Source organism: Eurytemora carolleeae, unplaced genomic scaffold (genome assembly GCF_000591075.1).
Source record: "Eurytemora carolleeae unplaced genomic scaffold, Eaff_2.0 scaffold129, whole genome shotgun sequence".
In the NCBI taxonomy this organism is placed as follows: domain Eukaryota; kingdom Metazoa; phylum Arthropoda; class Copepoda; order Calanoida; family Temoridae; genus Eurytemora; species Eurytemora carolleeae.
This window is the reverse complement of record NW_019396235.1, coordinates 218186-236284: the sequence shown is the minus strand read 5'-3', so window position 1 is coordinate 236284 and position 18099 is coordinate 218186. Positions and strand designations below refer to the sequence as shown.

The window sequence follows — 18099 nt, the reverse complement described above, 5'->3', positions numbered from 1 at the left end:
ATAAACTATAAAGAACAGCTTTTTATAAAGGAATGCTGATATTTATAGTATATATTGAAAAATTATAGTTTTAGAATAATGAAGTACAACATTATTCTTTTCAGAATAATGATAAATTATAGGAGATAATTATTAAGTTGTGAGAAGATACAATAGCTTACCCTGAAGTTTAATAAAAGGTAAAGTGGATTTGCGTTAAATTAAATAAACTGATTATCAATATTTTTGACAAAATGTATTATCTATATTTTTGACAAAATGTATATTTTTACTTCTGAGAATCATTCAATTTTCCACTCTTTTTACTTCATTCTCCTAAAGTTAAAATTAAGCAGTTATTAACTACATCATATTTAACTTGATCAATTTATTATTGTTGTTACAAATTTTTACAGAAATAAAGAATACTTCAGAAAATTTTACTCTGAATCATACTTAGATAAAAGATAAACCAGTTTTTACCAATTATTACAGATATTTACAAAAACAGATATAAGAGATAAAACCAGTTTTTATAAATTATAATAGATATTTACAAAAACAGATCAAAGATAAAACCAGTTTTTACCAACTATAACAGATATTTACAAAAACAGATAAAAGATAAAACCAGTTTTTACCAATTTTAACAGATATTTACAAAAACAGATACAAGATAAAACTAGTTTTTACCAATTAGAACAGATATTTACAAAAACAGATAAAAGATAAAACCAGTTTTTACCAATTATAACAGATATTTACAAAATTAGATAAAACCAGTTTTTTCCAATTATAACAGATATTTACAAAATTAGATAAAAAATAAAACCAGTTTTTACCAATTAAACAGATATTTACAAAATTAGATACAAGATAAAACCAGTTTTTACCAATTACAACAGATATTTACAAGAACAGATAAAAGATAAACCAGTTATCACCAATTATAACAGATATTTACAAAATTAGGTACAAGATAAAACCAGTTTTTACCAACTATAACAGCTAGATATTTACAAAATCAGTTACAAGATAAAACCAGTTTTTACCAATTATAACAGATATTTACAAAATTAGATAAAAGATAAAACCAGTTTTTACCAATTAGAACAGATATTTACAAAATTAGATTAAAGATAAAACCAGTTTTTACCAATTAGAACAGATATTAAAGATAAAACCAGTTTTTACCAATTAGAACAGATATTTACAAAAACAGATAAAAGATAAAACTAGTTATTACCAATTAGAACAGATATTTACAAAATCAGATACAAGATAAAACCAGTTTTTACCAATTATAACAGATATTTACAAAATCAGATACAAGATAAAACTAGTTTTTACCAATTATAATAGATATTTACAAAATTAGATACAAGATAAAACCAGTTTTTACCAATTAGAACAGATATTTACAAAATCAGATACAAGATAAAACCAGTTTTTACCAATTATAATAGATATTTACAAAATTAGATACAAGATTTAGATAAAACCAGTTTTTACCAATTAGAACAGATATTTACAAAAACATTAATACAATAAATATATGTCAAATTACTTGCTAATATAGTTAAATGCTGTTTTTACAAAGCATCCTTGTAATCCTTGAGGTATAAATATTTTGTTAAGAAGGTAAGAGTTTGCAGTTTGGGAGAGTGATAAACTGTTAAACTGTATCTACATTCTACATAATTCATAAATACCACAAATTAAGATTTTTGACAATACAGTTATCAAAACTAATAAGATTTGTATTGAATTAAAATAAAAATCATCTGGTTATGATCCTTTAATTAAATAAATTCAATTTAATCAAATAATTAAATGTTTCAATACAATTAGATTTATTAGAGCTCTTTGTTAAACTGGAATTCAATGTTAAACATTCCTTATAATTTACATTTACATAATTAATATTTCTAGGTTAGACTGAGGACGTATCTAAGATGTCCAAGTCTGGAGATATCTCTGAATTACCTGGAAACCTGGCCAAGATGTCTGTATCTGTCCCCAAAGTAGAGAAAAACTATACCTTGAACCTAAAGATCAGCTACACCAAATGCTGCTCATGCAGCTATGATATTGGTTTCTCCAAGGATGCGTTGGTTTGTAACTGTAGTTTACATTGGTACTGTAGTACACAGTGCAGAGATCAAATGAAGGATGAATATTGCCTAGAAAGTCATGAACTGATTAACTGTACATCTCTAGACTCATTCTTTTTTGTGATCCTATGTTTTTATGACATGGAGACTCTGAACATGGTTAAAGAGTACATAAGTTCTCAAGAAGGAGTATCCAGGTAGGATATGAAGAAGCTGGCTGAGGCAGGGGACTGGAAAGCTGCTCTGATCATAGGTTTAACCTATGAGTTCAGGTTTGTCCTTGACTGGGATGAATGTGAGCTAGCACTCCGTCCTCCCTTCATGAAGAGCCGACCTTTCAGTCACAGGAAAGCTATAAAATACTACAATATGGCTGCAGAAGAAAACTCTGTTGAAGTATTTGCTTCAATTGGAAGGGTACTATGTATACAGTTGGATATGAGTCGGGCAACACAAGATTTTCTGATGAAGAGTTCAAACAGGTTCAAGACATATCAGATGCATCTGCGCAACCTGTGTTTTCAAGAGCTAGACCTTATACTATCATACATCAAGGAGGAGATTAAGCCAGGAGAAGAACCGAAGATTTCTGTTCCTGGGATTACAGGAGTTATGCTGTTCAGATTAAACCTTCTTGATGATTCCAGATTCTCAAATAATCTTCTCAAGGAACTGCTACTCTTCCCCAAGATAGCAGAGGTTTATTCTTTTCTGAAATCTTGTAATCCTGAACCTAGGATATTAATTGTCTCTGTAAATGGCTGTATGAATAGGATTGTTTATCCATTAAGACCAGTGGAGAACCCTATCTTTATCCAGAAGGCTGATCTCTACAATGAAAAGGATAATACTATAGCTAGGATAGATCCTGGAGTAAGGATGGATGCTAAGGCTGTATTTGATCAAGGATATTTACAGAGACTGCACCATGATCAGACAATGTATCTGTGTGAGCATGATGTTATGAGTATTGGGAACACCTGCACTCAATGTGCTCTGCTGGCTCGGGAAAGGATTCTGAGTGTTTATAAGAACCGTTTTCTCTTCAGTAAAGATGAAGCAATCTGTAGAGTTTTCTACAGTGTTATCTTTACCCTGGAGTCAGGATTGAAGAAACAAGATTACTTCCGAAACTATGGAAAATATGAGATCATAGCTGCTATCCGTGTCATGGCTCTTCAGCCCATGGATCTACATCCTCTACAGCTTGCTAAGGATCCCACCATATACTGGCCAATTATTCACTACTTTGGGTCTGTGTACTCTGCGTTGAAGGAAATCCTGGATGGAAAGACGGTTGACAGTATTTATGAGAATATCCCAGAGTTTACTCCTGTGCGAGATAGAATAAATATAGTTGATGAGGAACAGTTTGTGATCAAATGTGGACACATGTCTTGCGTTCATCTTGACTGGGAGTTTAAGTTCAAGCAATGCACCAGGTGTAAGCTGAGACGTTACTGTAGTCCAAGCTGTCAGAAGCTTAACTGGAAATTACACAAGAAGCAATGCTTTCTCCGTCCTGGAATGGAGAATACAGATTATGAGGTGGATTAGATGAAGACTGAGTCCTGTTATACCAGGTACCCTGAGTTCCTGGACTTCTTGGATCCTCCTTACTCTGAATTTATGGAATTATCTCACTCTATCCAGATATTATTCTTTGTAAATTATCTAATCATTATAATTTTCTATATTTCTAGTTATTTGTTTATCATAGTTTTCCTTGTAAGTTTGACAATAATATTCAAGAAATCTAGAATTAAAGGTGTTTTCTTTCTTTCTTAAAATTAAGTTTTGATCAGTGAGACCAAAATCTCATCCAATCCTTATTTTGTTGTATTTCTATTATCCATGGTAATTCTACAGTGAGTAAATGTCCCATTTAGGTTGAACATTACGTAATGTTTTTTTACAGAGTAAATATGTTAAAATCATTTGATTTCTAGTTTTTTTTTTTTGTCTATCATAGTTTTCCTTGTAAATTCATGTAGTTAATATTGTAATTAAGTCAAAATGTAAGAAAACAACGTTATTCAATAGTTTGTTTATTTTCAGATTTAGAATTTAAATGTAGATTTTGATAAATCAGATTACTTGATATTGAGTTTGTTACAAAGGTAAGTTGAAAACTAGATAGAACTTGTTATTCATTATAATTATAAATATCTATACATTTATTCTTGCTTATTAATGAGTTTGTTTTCCAAACTTTGATTTAATTATTATAGGTACATATGTTTATATCAAATCAAATGTTTAGTTACATAGATCGTGTTATGTGTAAATTTTAAAAAAATCGAATTTTCTTTTTAATAGTTTTTAATTAGAATATCAACTGGTATAATAAATTTAACAATTTTTTTATGAGATAAGTAATTTAAGCCTTGTGCATTACCTATTCGATGTTGTTAAAATAAGGTCTATATCTTAATAAACAAATCTAGTCATTTGAAAACTGTACATCTTCTTTTACTTCTCTCTTTACTGATGGGTCTGGTTTCCTTAAATCCTTTAGTAATCTATGTAAAGCAAACTTTTTTCTTCTGTCCATATAGAGCTCTTAAAGTCGTTGGTTTCAAACAAACAAACCTACTCTTTATGTCTTCAAAACTATTTAATATGGAAAGAATAGTTCCTTGATGATCAACAATAATACTTGGAGCAAACTTTTTTCTATATATAAAGAAATGTATTTAATATTGGATTTTACTGTGTTTTTGTCACAAACTGTGATTTTCAAATATCTTTGAAACCCAATTTAGAACTTTGCCATTTCAAACTATGAATTCTGTTAATCAAATAATCTTAGTTTGATATATCAAAGGTTTACAATATCAGGCTGCATCAGAAATAGGGATTACAAAATTTCAGTTTGTAGCACAAAACTCAGTTCATTTCTTTTCACTACTTTTGATGCCATTTTTTGACAGAGGTATAGATTTTAGAATAAATCAGAAAAACTACTCTGAATCATTCATTTTTATGTTACACTAGCTGAAGTGATAGGCATTGCCTGTACTATTTTAAAAAAGTCAAATTTTTATTTTTATTTAAAAAAAAAATCTGCTTCAAAAAAACATATTTTTGCCTTTGTTACACCCAGGGTAATCATGTGTTTCCTCAAAAGATTTCAGCCTATTAAGTTCAGCAGTTTGGCCAGCTACACCTAACATATATACATACACCCGTACGCATACACATACGCATATACACATACGTACAAATACAAATATAACTGAGCGAAGAACTTTATTATATAGATTAATAAGATAAAACAAAACTTTAACAAATATAACAGATATTAACAAAACAAAAGTACAATATTCAAAATTTGGTAATGTTGATGGACCAAACCTCTGTAGAGTAAAAAAGTAGATGTTAGTTCCACATTTAATGAAAATATATTTCGGTCTGGGTTGACCCGCGTGAGTTTTAACGATATAATAACCATTAAAATCGGTAAAAAAAAAATTAAAAAATTTTTTTTTGTTAAAATCACAAGAAAATAAAGAAACAAAAAAGATTATTCAAAATAAAAATTTGGGCTGTCAAAGGGACATAAGGGAAACGAACTCTGCTAATGAGATGGAAAAAAGATAATTTACAAATGTTCACTTTAAAAAAAATGTTTTAAGACAATTATTATTCCTTGAGATTGTTTCTTTCACAAAGGTTAACAACAAACTGTATGTGTATAAAGTGATGGTAGGGGTCGAACTAATTAACTAACTTTTGCGTAAATCGGGGGGAGGGGGAGGCAGCTTGTTTAAGGAGGGGTATTTAAACCTTATAAAATTGGACATAAACAACTCTTTTTTTTAAAAAAGTACATTAAAAATATGTAAAACTACTGGAGCAGGAGAGCTAATATAACTAAAAGATGTTTTCACAAAGTCCCCGGTAGCAGTTGGAATTTTGATAATAAAGATTTTAAAACTTTTTAGATTTTTTATTGAATCAAAATAGAAAATCCTTTAATTTGATAATTTTTACTCTTTGGTAAATGTATTAATATTATAGAGATTAATTAGATCTCTTATTTAAACTAAACCATATTAATATTACTAGGTTCGACTGAGAACATATCTAAGATATCTAAGTCTGGAGATATCTCTGATTTACCTGTAAACCTGGCCAAGATGTCCAAGTCTGAAGATATCTCTGATATACCTGGAAGCCTGGAAAATATGTCCAAGTCGGGAGATATCTCTGATTTACCTGGAAACCTAGCCAAGATGTCTGTTTCTCCCCACAACATTAAACACAAGTACACCTTGAACCTGAAGAATAACTATACTAAGTGCAGTACCTGCAGCTTTGACATTGCTTTAACCAAGAATGCATTATCATGTACTGCTTGTAGCAATCATTGGTTCTGTAGTGCTAAGTGTGTGGATCTATATCAGGGTGAGTATTGTCTCCATGTGGAATTTACCAGCTGTAATTCTCTGGAACTCTTTCATTTAGCGATCCTACGTTATTATGACATGGAGACTCTGAACATGGTTAAAGAGTACATAAGTTCTCAAGAAGGAGTATCCAGGAAGGATATGAAGAAGCTGGCTGAGGCAGGGGACTGGAAAGCTGCTCTGATCATAGGTTTAACCTATGAGTTCAGGTTTGTCCTTGACTGGGATGAATGTGAGCTAGCACTCCGTCCTCCCTTCATGAAGAGCCGACCTTTTAGTCACAGGAAAGCTATAAAATACTACAACATGGCTGCAGAAGAGAACTCTATTGAGGCAAGTGCTGGTATTGTAAGGGCTCTTGGTACACAGATTGATAATGGAAGAGCCATGATAGATCATCTTTACAAATCTTCTAAGTTCAAGTTATCTAAAGAACTTCTAAGCAGTAATAGTTTCTCTGAGCTGCGTATTACCCAAGATGAGATCAAGAAGAAATGTCAGGAAGGAGAAGTACTCTCCGTGAATGGTATATCAGGAGTAATGTTGTTTAGATTGAATCTTGTTAACTCTACATCCTCTGTAATTGATATAGCATCACTACCAACATTCGTTGTGGAGACTCTTTCTATGATGAAGGCATGTAAACAATGTTTATTACTTTGTTACTCCTATAATCTACTGATTGGGGTTCAAGATTTTCCAAGATCTGTTCACAACACAATCTTTGTGCAGAAGTCTAATGATGGAGAGAATAAGACCAAATTAGGGATTGATCCTGGAGTAAGGATGGATGCTAAGGCTGTATTTGATCAAGGATATTTACAGAGACTGCACCATGATCAGCCAATGTATCTGTGTGAGCATAATGTTCAGAGTATTGGGAACACCTGCACTCAATGTGCTCAGCTGGCTCGGGAAAGGATTCTGAGTGTTTATAAGAACAGTTTTCTCTTCAGTAGAGATGAATCAATCAGGGGAGTCAACAGTGTTATCTTTACTCTGGAGTCAGGATTGAAGAAACAAGATTACTTCTGGAATTATGGAAAATATGAGATCATAGCTGCTATCCGTGTCATGGCTCTTCAGCCCATGGATCTACATCCTCTACAGCTTGCTAAGGATCCCAGCTTATACTGGCCAATTGTTTACTACTATGGGTCTTTGTACTCTGCGTTGAAGGAAATCCTGGATGGAAAGATGGTTGACAGTATTTATGAGAATATCCCGAAGTCTACTCCTCTGCCAAAGAGAAAATAAATATAGTTGATGAGGAACAGTTTGTGATCAAATGTGGACACAACTCCTGTGTTTATCTTGACTGGGAGTTTAAGTTCAAGCAATGTACCAGGTGTAAGCTGAGACGTTACTGTAATCCAAGCTGTCAGAAGCTTGACTGGAAAGTACACAAGAAGGAATGCTTTCTCCGTCCTGGAATGGAGAATACAGATGATGAGGTGGATTAGGAGTTATAAAGAACAGACCTGTTATACCAGGTACCTTGAGTTTCTGGATCCATATCTTAACACAGAGAAAGAAATCCGGCAAATTGTTTTTCACCAATATTGGATAATATTCTTTGTAAACTATTGATCTCTTAATATTTGTATTTCAAGTTTCTTTGTAAATTCATGTTTTAAAAATGTAGGAGTACAATTCATTGTTTCATTCGTATTTCCAAAATCATTTTTATTTCAGATTCAGAAAATGTACAAATATGTTTTGTTGTATAAGGAAGATAAACATCACACTATTTAGACAGTAGGTAGTTAGTTTCATGTTTAATATCCGTCCTAATACTAATCATCAATCTCCTTGGATATTAGGTAGTTACGTTCTAGTTCTAATTTTAATATCCGTCCTAATACTAATTATTAATTTCCTTGGATATTAGGTAGTTACGTTCTAGTTCTAATTTTAATATCTGTTCTAATACTAATCATCAATTTCCTTGGATATTATTTAGTTATGTTCTAGTCCTAATTTTAATATCGGTCCTAATACTAATCATCAATTTCCTTGGATATTAGGTAGTTACGTTCTAGTTCTAATTTTAATATCCGTCCTAATACTAATCATCAATTTCCTTGGATATTAGCTAGTTTACGTTCTAGTTATAATTTTGATATCTGTTCTAATACTAATCATCAATTTCCTTGGATATTAGGTAGTTACGTTTTAGTTCTAATTTTAATATCCATCCTAATACTAATAATCAATTTCCTTGGATATTAGGTAGTCACGTTCTAGTTCTAATTTTAATTTCCATCCTAATACTAATCATCAATCTCCTTGGATATTAGGTAGTTACGTTCTAGTTCTAATTTTAATATATGTTCTAATACTAATCATCAATTTCCTTGGATATTAGGTAGTCACATTCTAAGCAACACTATCTTATCCGTCCCTGCAAGATAGGATTTTATCCCATTCTAAGCAACATTATTAACCTTATCTGTCCCTGCAAGATAGGATTTTATTCCATTCTAAGCAACATTATTGATTTTATCCGTCCCTGCAAGATAGGATTTTTATCCCATTCTAAGCAACATTATTAATCTTATCCGTCCCTGCAAGATCAGATTTTTATCCCATTCTAAGTAACATTATTAACCTTATCCCTCCCTGCAAGATAGGATTTTTATCCCATTCTAAGCAACATTATTAACCTTATCCGTCCATGCAAGATAGGATTTTATCCCATTCTAAGCAATATTATTAATCTGATCCGTCTCTGCAAGATAGAATTTTATAGATAGATATAATAGATAGATACTGTAGTCCAATCTGTCAGAAGCTTGACTGGAAAGTACATAAGAAGGAATGCTTTCTCCGTCCTGGAATGGAGAATACAGATGATGAGGTTGATTAGATGAAGACTGAGTCCTGTTATACCAGGAACCTTGAGTTCCTTGACTTCCTGGATCCTCCTTACTCTGAATTCATGGAATTATCTCACTCTATCCGAATATTATTCTTTGTAAATTATCAATATGTTTAAATCCTATTATTATTATTTGTATGTCATAGTTTTCCATGTAAATTCATGTAGTTAATATGGTTATTATGTCAAAATGTAAGAGGACAATGTAATTCAATAGTTTGTTTATTTTCAGATTTAGAATTTAAATGTAGATTTTGATAAATCAGATTACTTGATATTGAGTTTGTTACAAAGGTAAGTTGAAAACTAGATAGAACTTGTTATTCATTATAATTATAAATATCTATACATTTATTCTTGCTTATTAATGAGTTTGTTTTCCAAACTTTGATTTAATTATTATAGGTACATATGTTTATATCAAATCAAATGTTTAGTTACATAGATCGTGTTATGTGTAAATTTTAAAAAAATCGAATTTTCTTTTTAATAGTTTTTAATTAGAATATCAACTGGTATAATAAATTTAACAATTTTTTTATGAGATAAGTAATTTAAGCCTTGTGCATTACCTATTCGATGTTGTTAAAATAAGGTCTATATCTTAATAAACAAATCTAGTCATTTGAAAACTGTACATCTTCTTTTACTTCTCTCTTTACTGATGGGTCTGGTTTCCTTAAATCCTTTAGTAATCTATGTAAAGCAAACTTTTTTCTTCTGTCCATATAGAGCTCTTAAAGTCGTTGGTTTCAAACAAACAAACCTACTCTTTATGTCTTCAAAACTATTTAATATGGAAAGAATAGTTCCTTGATGATCAACAATAATACTTGGAGCAAACTTTTTTCTATATATAAAGAAATGTATTTAATATTGGATTTTACTGTGTTTTTGTCACAAACTGTGATTTTCAAATATCTTTGAAACCCAATTTAGAACTTTGCCATTTCAAACTATGAATTCTGTTAATCAAATAATCTTAGTTTGATATATCAAAGGTTTACAATATCAGGCTGCATCAGAAATAGGGATTACAAAATTTCAGTTTGTAGCACAAAACTCAGTTCATTTCTTTTCACTACTTTTGATGCCATTTTTTGACAGAGGTATAGATTTTAGAATAAATCAGAAAAACTACTCTGAATCATTCATTTTTATGTTACACTAGCTGAAGTGATAGGCATTGCCTGTACTATTTTAAAAAAGTCAAATTTTTATTTTTATTTAAAAAAAAAATCTGCTTCAAAAAAACATATTTTTGCCTTTGTTACACCCAGGGTAATCATGTGTTTCCTCAAAAGATTTCAGCCTATTAAGTTCAGCAGTTTGGCCAGCTACACCTAACATATATACATACACCCGTACGCATACACATACGCATATACACATACGTACAAATACAAATATAACTGAGCGAAGAACTTTATTATATAGATTAATAAGATAAAACAAAACTTTAACAAATATAACAGATATTAACAAAACAAAAGTACAATATTCAAAATTTGGTGATGTTGATGGACCAAACCTCTGTAGAGTAAAAAAGTAGATGTTAGTTCCACATTTAATGAAAATATATTTCGGTCTGGGTTGACCCGCGTGAGTTTTAACGATATAATAACCATTAAAATCGGTAAAAAAAAAAATTAAAATTTTTTTTTTGTTAAAAATCACAAGAAAATTAAGAAACAAAAAAGATTATTCAAAATAAAAATTTGGGCTGTCAAAGGGACATAAGGGAAACAAACTCTGCTAATGAGATGGAAAAAAGATAATTCACAAATGTTCACTTTAAAAAAAATGTTTTAAGACAATTATTATTCCTTGAGATTGTTTCTTTCACAAAGGTTAACAACAAACTGTTTAGATGTATGTGTATAAAGTGATGGTGGGGGTCGAACTAATTAACTAACTTTTGCGTAAATGGGGGGAGGGGGAGGCAGCTTGTTTAAGGAGGGGTATTTAAACCTTATAAAATTGGACATAAACAACTCTTTTTTTAAAAAAAGTACATTAAAAATATGTAAAACTACTGGAGCAGGAGAGCTAATATAGCTAAAAGATGTTTTCACAAAGTCCCCGGTAGCAGTTGGAATTTTGATAATAAAGATTTTGAAACTTTTTAGATTTTTTATTGAATCAAAATAGAAAATCCTTTAATTTGATAATTTTTACTCTTTGGTAAATGTATTAATATTATAGAGATTAATTAGATCTCTTATTTAAACTAAACCATATTAATATTACTAGGTTCGACTGAGAACATATCTAAGATATCTAAGTCTGGAGATATCTCTGATTTACCTGTAAACCTGGCCAAGATGTCCAAGTCTGAAGATATCTCTGATATACCTGGAAGCCTGGAAAATATGTCCAAGTCGGGAGATATCTCTGATTTACCTGGAAACCTAGCCAAGATGTCTGTTTCTCCCCACAACATTAAACACAAGTACACCTTGAACCTGAAGAATAACTATACTAAGTGCAGTACCTGCAGCTTTGACATTGCTTTAACCAAGAATGCATTATCATGTACTGCTTGTAGCAATCATTGGTTCTGTAGTGCTAAGTGTGTGGATCTATATCAGGGTGAGTATTGTCTCCATGTGGAATTTACCAGCTGTAATTCTCTGGAACTCTTTTATTTAGCGATCCTACGTTTTTATGACATGGAGACTCTGAACATGGTTAAAGAGTACATAAGTTCTCAAGAAGGAGTATCCAGGGAGGATATGAAGAAGCTGGCTGAGGCAGGGGACTGGAAAACTGCTCTGATCATAGGTTTAACCTATGAGTTAAGGCTTGTCCTTGACTGGGATGAATGTGAGCTAGCAATCCGTCCTCCCTTCATGAAGAGCCGACCTTTTAGTCACAGGAAAGCTATAAAATACTCTGTTGAAGTAGTTGCTTCATTAGGAAGGGTACTTATCATACAGACGAATATGAGACGGGCAATGAAAGATTATCTTATGAAGAGTTCCAACAGGTTCAAAAGTTCTCAGATTCTTCTTCACTTCTATTGTTTCGCAGATCTAGTCAGCACACTATCATACATCAAGGAGAAGTATAAAGAAGGAGTAGGACTGAAGGTACCTGTTCCCGGGATTACAGGAGTTATTCTGTTCAGATTAAACCTTCTTGATGATTCCAGATCCTCAAACAGTCTTCTCAAGGAACTGTTACTCTTCCCCAGGATAGCAGAGGTCTATTATTTTCTGAAATCTTGTAATCCTGAACCTAGGATAGTGTGTGACTCTGTGAATTTCTATATCACGAATCTTGATGGTTCATGGAGACCAGTGGAGAACTCTATCTTTATCCAGAAGGCTGATCTGTACAATGAGGAGGATAATACTGTAGCTAGGATAGATCCTGGAGTTAGGATGGATGCTAAGGCTGTATTTGATCAAGGATATTTACAGAGACTGCACCATAATCAGACAATGTATCACTGTGAGCATAATGTTCAGAGTATTGGGAATATCTGCACTCAATGTGCTTAGCTGGCTCAGGAAAGGATTCTGAGTGTTTATGAGAACAGTTTTCTCTTCAGTAAAGATGAATCTGTACCTCCAAAGTTCTACAGTGTTATCTTTACCCTGGAGTCAGGATTGAAGAAACAAGATTACTTCCGAAACTATGGAAAATATGAGATCATAACTGCTATCCGTGTCATGGCTCTTCAGCCCATGGATCTACATCCTCTACAGCTTGCTAAGGATCNCTATATATAAAGAAATGTATTTAATATTGGATTTTACTGTGTTTTTGTCACAAACTGTGATTTTCAAATATCTTTGAAACCCAATTTAGAACTTTGCCATTTCAAACTATGAATTCTGTTAATCAAATAATCTTAGTTTGATATATCAAAGGTTTACAATATCAGGCTGCATCAGAAATAGGGATTACAAAATTTCAGTTTGTAGCACAAAACTCAGTTCATTTCTTTTCACTACTTTTGATGCCATTTTTTGACAGAGGTATAGATTTTAGAATAAATCAGAAAAACTACTCTGAATCATTCATTTTTATGTTACACTAGCTGAAGTGTCCGGCATTTCCCGTTTAATTTTTAAAAAATCGAATTTTAAAGAAAAAATTTGGATTTTTGAAATTATAACAAATATTGACAAAATATAAGTACAATAAAAATATATAAAACTACTGGAGCAGGAGAGCTAATATAGCTAAAAGATGTTTTCACAAACGCCCCCTGTAGCAGTTGGAATTTTAAACTTTTTAAATTTTTTATTGAATCAAAATATAAAATCCTTTAATTTGATAATTTTTACTCTTTAGTAAATGTTTTAATATTATAAAGATTAATTAGATCTCGTATTTCAAAGTAACCATATAAATATTACTAGGTTCGACTGAGAACGTATCTAAGATGTCCAAGTCTGGAGATATCTCTGATTTACCTGGAAACCTGGCCAAGATGTCTGTATCTGCCCCCAAAGTAGAGAAGAACTACACCTTGAACCTGAAGATCAGCTACACCAAATGCTTCTCCTGCAGCTATGATATTGGTTTCTCCAAGGATGCGTTGGTTTGTAACTGTAGTAACCATTGGTACTGTAGTACACAGTGCAGGGATCAATGTAAGGATAAATATTGCCTAGAAAGTATGAAATATGTCAGCTGTACATCTCTAGACTCATTCTATTCAGCGATCCTGCATTTTTATGACATGGAGACTCTGAACATGATTAAAGAGTACATAAGTTCTCAAGGAGTATCCAGGGAGGGTATTAAGAAGCTGGCTGAGGCAGGGGACTGGAAAGCTGCTCTGATCATAGGTTTAACCTATGAGTTCAGGTTTGTCCTTTACTGGGATGAGTGTGCGTTAGCACTCCGTCCTCCCTTCATGAAGAGTCGACCTTTTAGTCACAGGAAAGCTATAAAATACAACAACATGGCTGCAGAAGAGAACTCGGTTGAAGTATTTGCTTCAATAGGAAGGCTACTGGTTTTACAGGAGGATATGAGACGGGCAGGGAAAGATTATCTTATGAAGAGTTCAAACAGGTTCAAGAGTTCTCAGAATATTCTTTACTTAAATTGTTTCCTAGATCTAGGTATTACACTATCATATATCAAGGAGGAGTATAAGCCAGGAGAAGAACTAAATGTACCTGTTTACGGGATTACAGGAGTTATTCTGTTCAGATTAAACCTTTTTAATGATTCCAGATCCTCAAACAGTCTTCTCAAGGAACTACTACTATTCCCCATGATATCAGAGGTTTATTCTGTTCTGAAATCTTGTAATCCTGAACCTAGGATAGTAAGTGTCTCTGTAAATGAATATATCAATACTATGAAAGATGATGGTTTATTAAGACCAGTGGAGAACCTTATCTTTATCCAGAAGGCTGATTTCTTCAATGAGGAGGATAATACTGTAGCTAGGATAGATCCTGGAGTAAGGATGGATGCTAAGGCTGTATTTGATCAAGGATATTTACAGAGACTGTACCATGATCAGCCAATGTATCTGTGTGAGCATGATGTTCAGAGTATTGGGAACACCTGCACTCAATGTGCTCTGCTGGCTCGGGAAAGAATTCTGAGTGTTTATGAGAACAGTTTTCTCTTCAGTAAAGATGAATCAATCAGTAGAATTGCCTACAGTGTTATCTTTACCCTGGAGTCAGGATTGAAGAAACAAGATTACTTCCGAAACTATGGAAAATATGAGATCATAACTGCTGTCCGTGTCATGGCTCTTCAGCCCATGGATCTACATCCTCTACAGCTTGCTAAGGATCCCAACGTATACTGGCCAATTGTTCACTACTATGGGTCTGTGTACTCTGCATTGAACGAAATCCTGGATGGAAAGACGGTTGACAGTATCTATGAGAATATCCCGGAGTTTACTCCTCTGCCAGAGAGAATAAATATAGTTGATGAGGAACAGTTTGTGATCAAATGTGGACACAACTCCTGTGTTCATCTTGACTGGGAGTTTAAGTTCAAGCAATGTACCAGGTGTAAGCTGAGACGATACTGTAGTCCAAGCTGTCAGAAGCTTGACTGGAAAGTACACAAGAAGCAATGCTTTCTCCGTCCTGGAATGGAGAATACAGATGAAGAGGTGGATTAGATGATGACTGAGTCCTGTTATACCAGGAACCTTGAGTTCCTTGACTTCTTGGATCCTCCTTTCTCTGAATTTATGGAATTATCTCACTCTATCCAAATATTATTCTTTGTAAATTATCTAATTGTTTAAATCCTCTATATTTCTAGTTATTTGTTTATCATAGTTTTCCTTGTAAGTTTGACAATAATATTCAAGAAATCTAGAATTAAATGTGTTTTCTTTCGTTCTTTAAATGTTAAGATCAGGGAGACCAAATTTTCATCTAACCCTTAGTTATTTTGCCGTATTTCTTTTATCCATGGAGATCTCTGCAAACTGTGCAATGTCACATTTTTGGTTGGTTTCATGTTTCAACGAAATGTAATTTTTTAGAGTAAATCTGTTTTTTAAGAGAAAATGTTAAATGCAAATGGAGAAAATTCCAAAACGGATTTAAGATGATGAGTTGAAACTGAATATAGTTCAGACAACTTAAGCCTGGAATAGGATCTAAGACTGGAATAGGATGGAGAGGAAATAAGACTGGAATAGAATGGAGAGGATTTAAGACTGGAATAGGATGGAGAGGATCTTAGACTGGAATAGGATGGAGAGGAAATAAGACTGGAATAGGATGGAGAGGATCTAAGACTGGAATAGGATGGAGAGGATCTAAGTCTGGAATAAGATGGAGAGGATCTAAGACTGGAAAAGGATGAAGAGGATCTAAGACTGGAATAGGATGGAGAGGATCTAACAATGGAATAGGATGGAGATGATCTGAGACTGGAAAATATTGTTTATCTATTTCCTCTCTCATCCTGTACTTCTTGGTACTGAGGATGCACCTTGCTTAGACCAATATGTCTTGCTGAGTCTTTAGCTTAAGTTGCGGTGCATTTGAAACCATAATGATTTAGATTATTTAAGGTCATATTTAAGTCCAGAAATATGTGTTTAAATCTGGTTTTTTTAAGGTTTTTAATTTTTATAGATTTTAATCATTAGACAAAGTGTTAAAGAGATGTTGAATTATCTTATGTTTTGGTCTAACTCCATATTAGTGCTGGTAAAAGATATTATTAAATATTTAAAAATATATATTGTAGCTATGTTTTCAAATAGTTTACTCAATGCCGGGGGAATACTTATGGGTCTGTAATAATTAATGTATCTTATTTGTAAGCATAAAAGATGGGAATAATCTTTACCTATTTCTTCTCTCTTAAGGAATGTATTTTGTTTTTAAACAAAGATTAAATGTGCTTTAATATAATCAATAAATTATAATTTATTTCAATAGCTTGGTAGACATATGCTTGTTAACCCTTAACAAGGAGTCTACAATGCTGTCATTACTTAAATTGTTCTTGGAGATCCTAAGAATAATGGAGATCCTAAGAATAATGGAGGTTCTAAGTATAATGGAGATCCTAAAAATAATGGTGATCCCAAGATAATGGTTAATGCTGAGGTGATGGCTGATGCTAAGATAATGGGAGATGCACTGGATGACGAAGCCCAATCCTGTATTGAAAAGTTTAGGAGAGTGAAGGGTTTTAACAAGACGACTGTCCGGTTTCAGATTCAGACACAATTGGGAAAACAGGAGAATTTGCTGAATACCGTGGTTGAGTTAGATGATTTACCAGGTATTCTAAAAGCTCAAGAATCAGATGTAGAGGTAGGAGATGAGTTTGATGTTGGAGAGACGACTGTCCGGATTCGAATTGGCCAAGAATTAGCAGGTCCTTAGAGTTTGTTGGATACAATGGATGAATTAAATGATCTCTCTAGTGTTCACAAAGCTCAGGATTCAAGTATGGAGAAGTCTAAGATGATGGCTGATGCCGAGATAGATGAGATAGATAAGATAGATGGGATGGAGGGCCTCGATGTTATTAATGATGAATTGCTTGTTTTCTCTGTTCTGGTGGCCAGGGCGGGCAGGGATCCTATATTCTAAGGTTGGATAACAGACTGTATGCATGGATGGAGAGCTAAGCCTAGCCAAAGAAAGCATTTGATTTTTGACTTCAGGAGTTGTGTAAAATAATTTGGTTCACTACAACAATGTTATTCCTAAGAACACTGGTAAGGTTGATGATTTTAAGAAGAATAACGATCGTAAGAAGAGTGAGATTTTAAAATGATGATGACCCTGATAAGACTGATGATTTTAGGAAAATTGATGATCTTAAGAATGACGGTGATCTTGAGATGAATTGTGATCCTGAGATGAACTGTGATCCTCAGACGAGTTGGGATCCATAGAAGAGTTGTGGTGTCAAATTGATGAGCAATCAGAAACCAATAAGCGATCCCTGTTTGCTTCTGAAATCCTATGAAACTGATGAGATCTATTGGTTTTTGAGCATGGTTTAGTACGAGTTCCTGGTTTGAAGAGATCTCCTGGTTTGGTAAGATGTCCTGGATTCATGATATATCCTGGATTTATGAGATCTCCTAGCTTAGTGAGAGTTCCTGGTTTGAAGAGATCTCCTGGTTTGAGGAGATTTCCTGGATTGATGAGATATCCTGGGTTTATGAGATCTCCTGGTTTAGTGAAAGTTCCTGGTTTGAAGAGATCTCTTGGTTTGGTGAGATATCTCGGATTGA

At 32.9% G+C, this 18099-nt stretch overlaps 2 protein-coding genes across 4 annotated transcripts; both read left to right on the top strand.

Annotated features, from left to right (window-relative positions):
• Window positions 1–102: 102 nt before the first annotated feature.
• Window positions 103–15893, top strand: LOC111698946 (uncharacterized). 3 transcript variants are annotated; one of them, XM_023469433.1, is made up of 3 exons: window positions 103–179; window positions 1912–1982; window positions 13783–15893. In XM_023469433.1, the coding sequence occupies exons 2-3, from the start codon at window positions 1935–1937 to the stop codon at window positions 15499–15501; spliced, it is 1767 nt and encodes a 588-aa protein (XP_023325201.1). In that variant the 5' UTR covers window positions 103–179; window positions 1912–1934; the 3' UTR covers window positions 15502–15893. The 3 variants fall into 3 exon arrangements, with proteins under 3 accessions (XP_023325201.1, XP_023325203.1, XP_023325202.1); XM_023469434.1 differs by lacking the exons at window positions 103–179; window positions 1912–1982 and adding exons at window positions 8249–8267; window positions 9619–9680 and having other exon boundaries at window positions 13760–15893; XM_023469435.1 differs by lacking the exons at window positions 103–179; window positions 1912–1982 and adding an exon at window positions 8199–8267 and having other exon boundaries at window positions 13760–15893.
• Window positions 4142–8201, top strand: LOC111698947 (uncharacterized). Its single transcript, XM_023469436.1, has 2 exons — window positions 4142–4213; window positions 6165–8201. The coding sequence occupies exon 2, from the start codon at window positions 6236–6238 to the stop codon at window positions 7760–7762; it is 1527 nt and encodes a 508-aa protein (XP_023325204.1). The 5' UTR covers window positions 4142–4213; window positions 6165–6235; the 3' UTR covers window positions 7763–8201.
• Window positions 15894–18099: the final 2206 nt, after the last annotated feature.

Excerpts from the sequence above, each read along its gene's own strand:
- LOC111698947 (XM_023469436.1), top strand. The coding sequence starts at position 6,236 with ATGTCCAAGTCTGAAGATATCTCTGATATACCTGGAAGCCTGGAAAAT.
- LOC111698946 (XM_023469433.1), top strand. The coding sequence starts at position 1,935 with ATGTCCAAGTCTGGAGATATCTCTGAATTACCTGGAAACCTGGCCAAG. Across the intron at positions 1,983-13,782 it reads TACCTGGAAACCTGGCCAAG|ATGTCCAAGTCTGGAGATAT; the intron begins ATGTCTGTATCT and ends AACGTATCTAAG.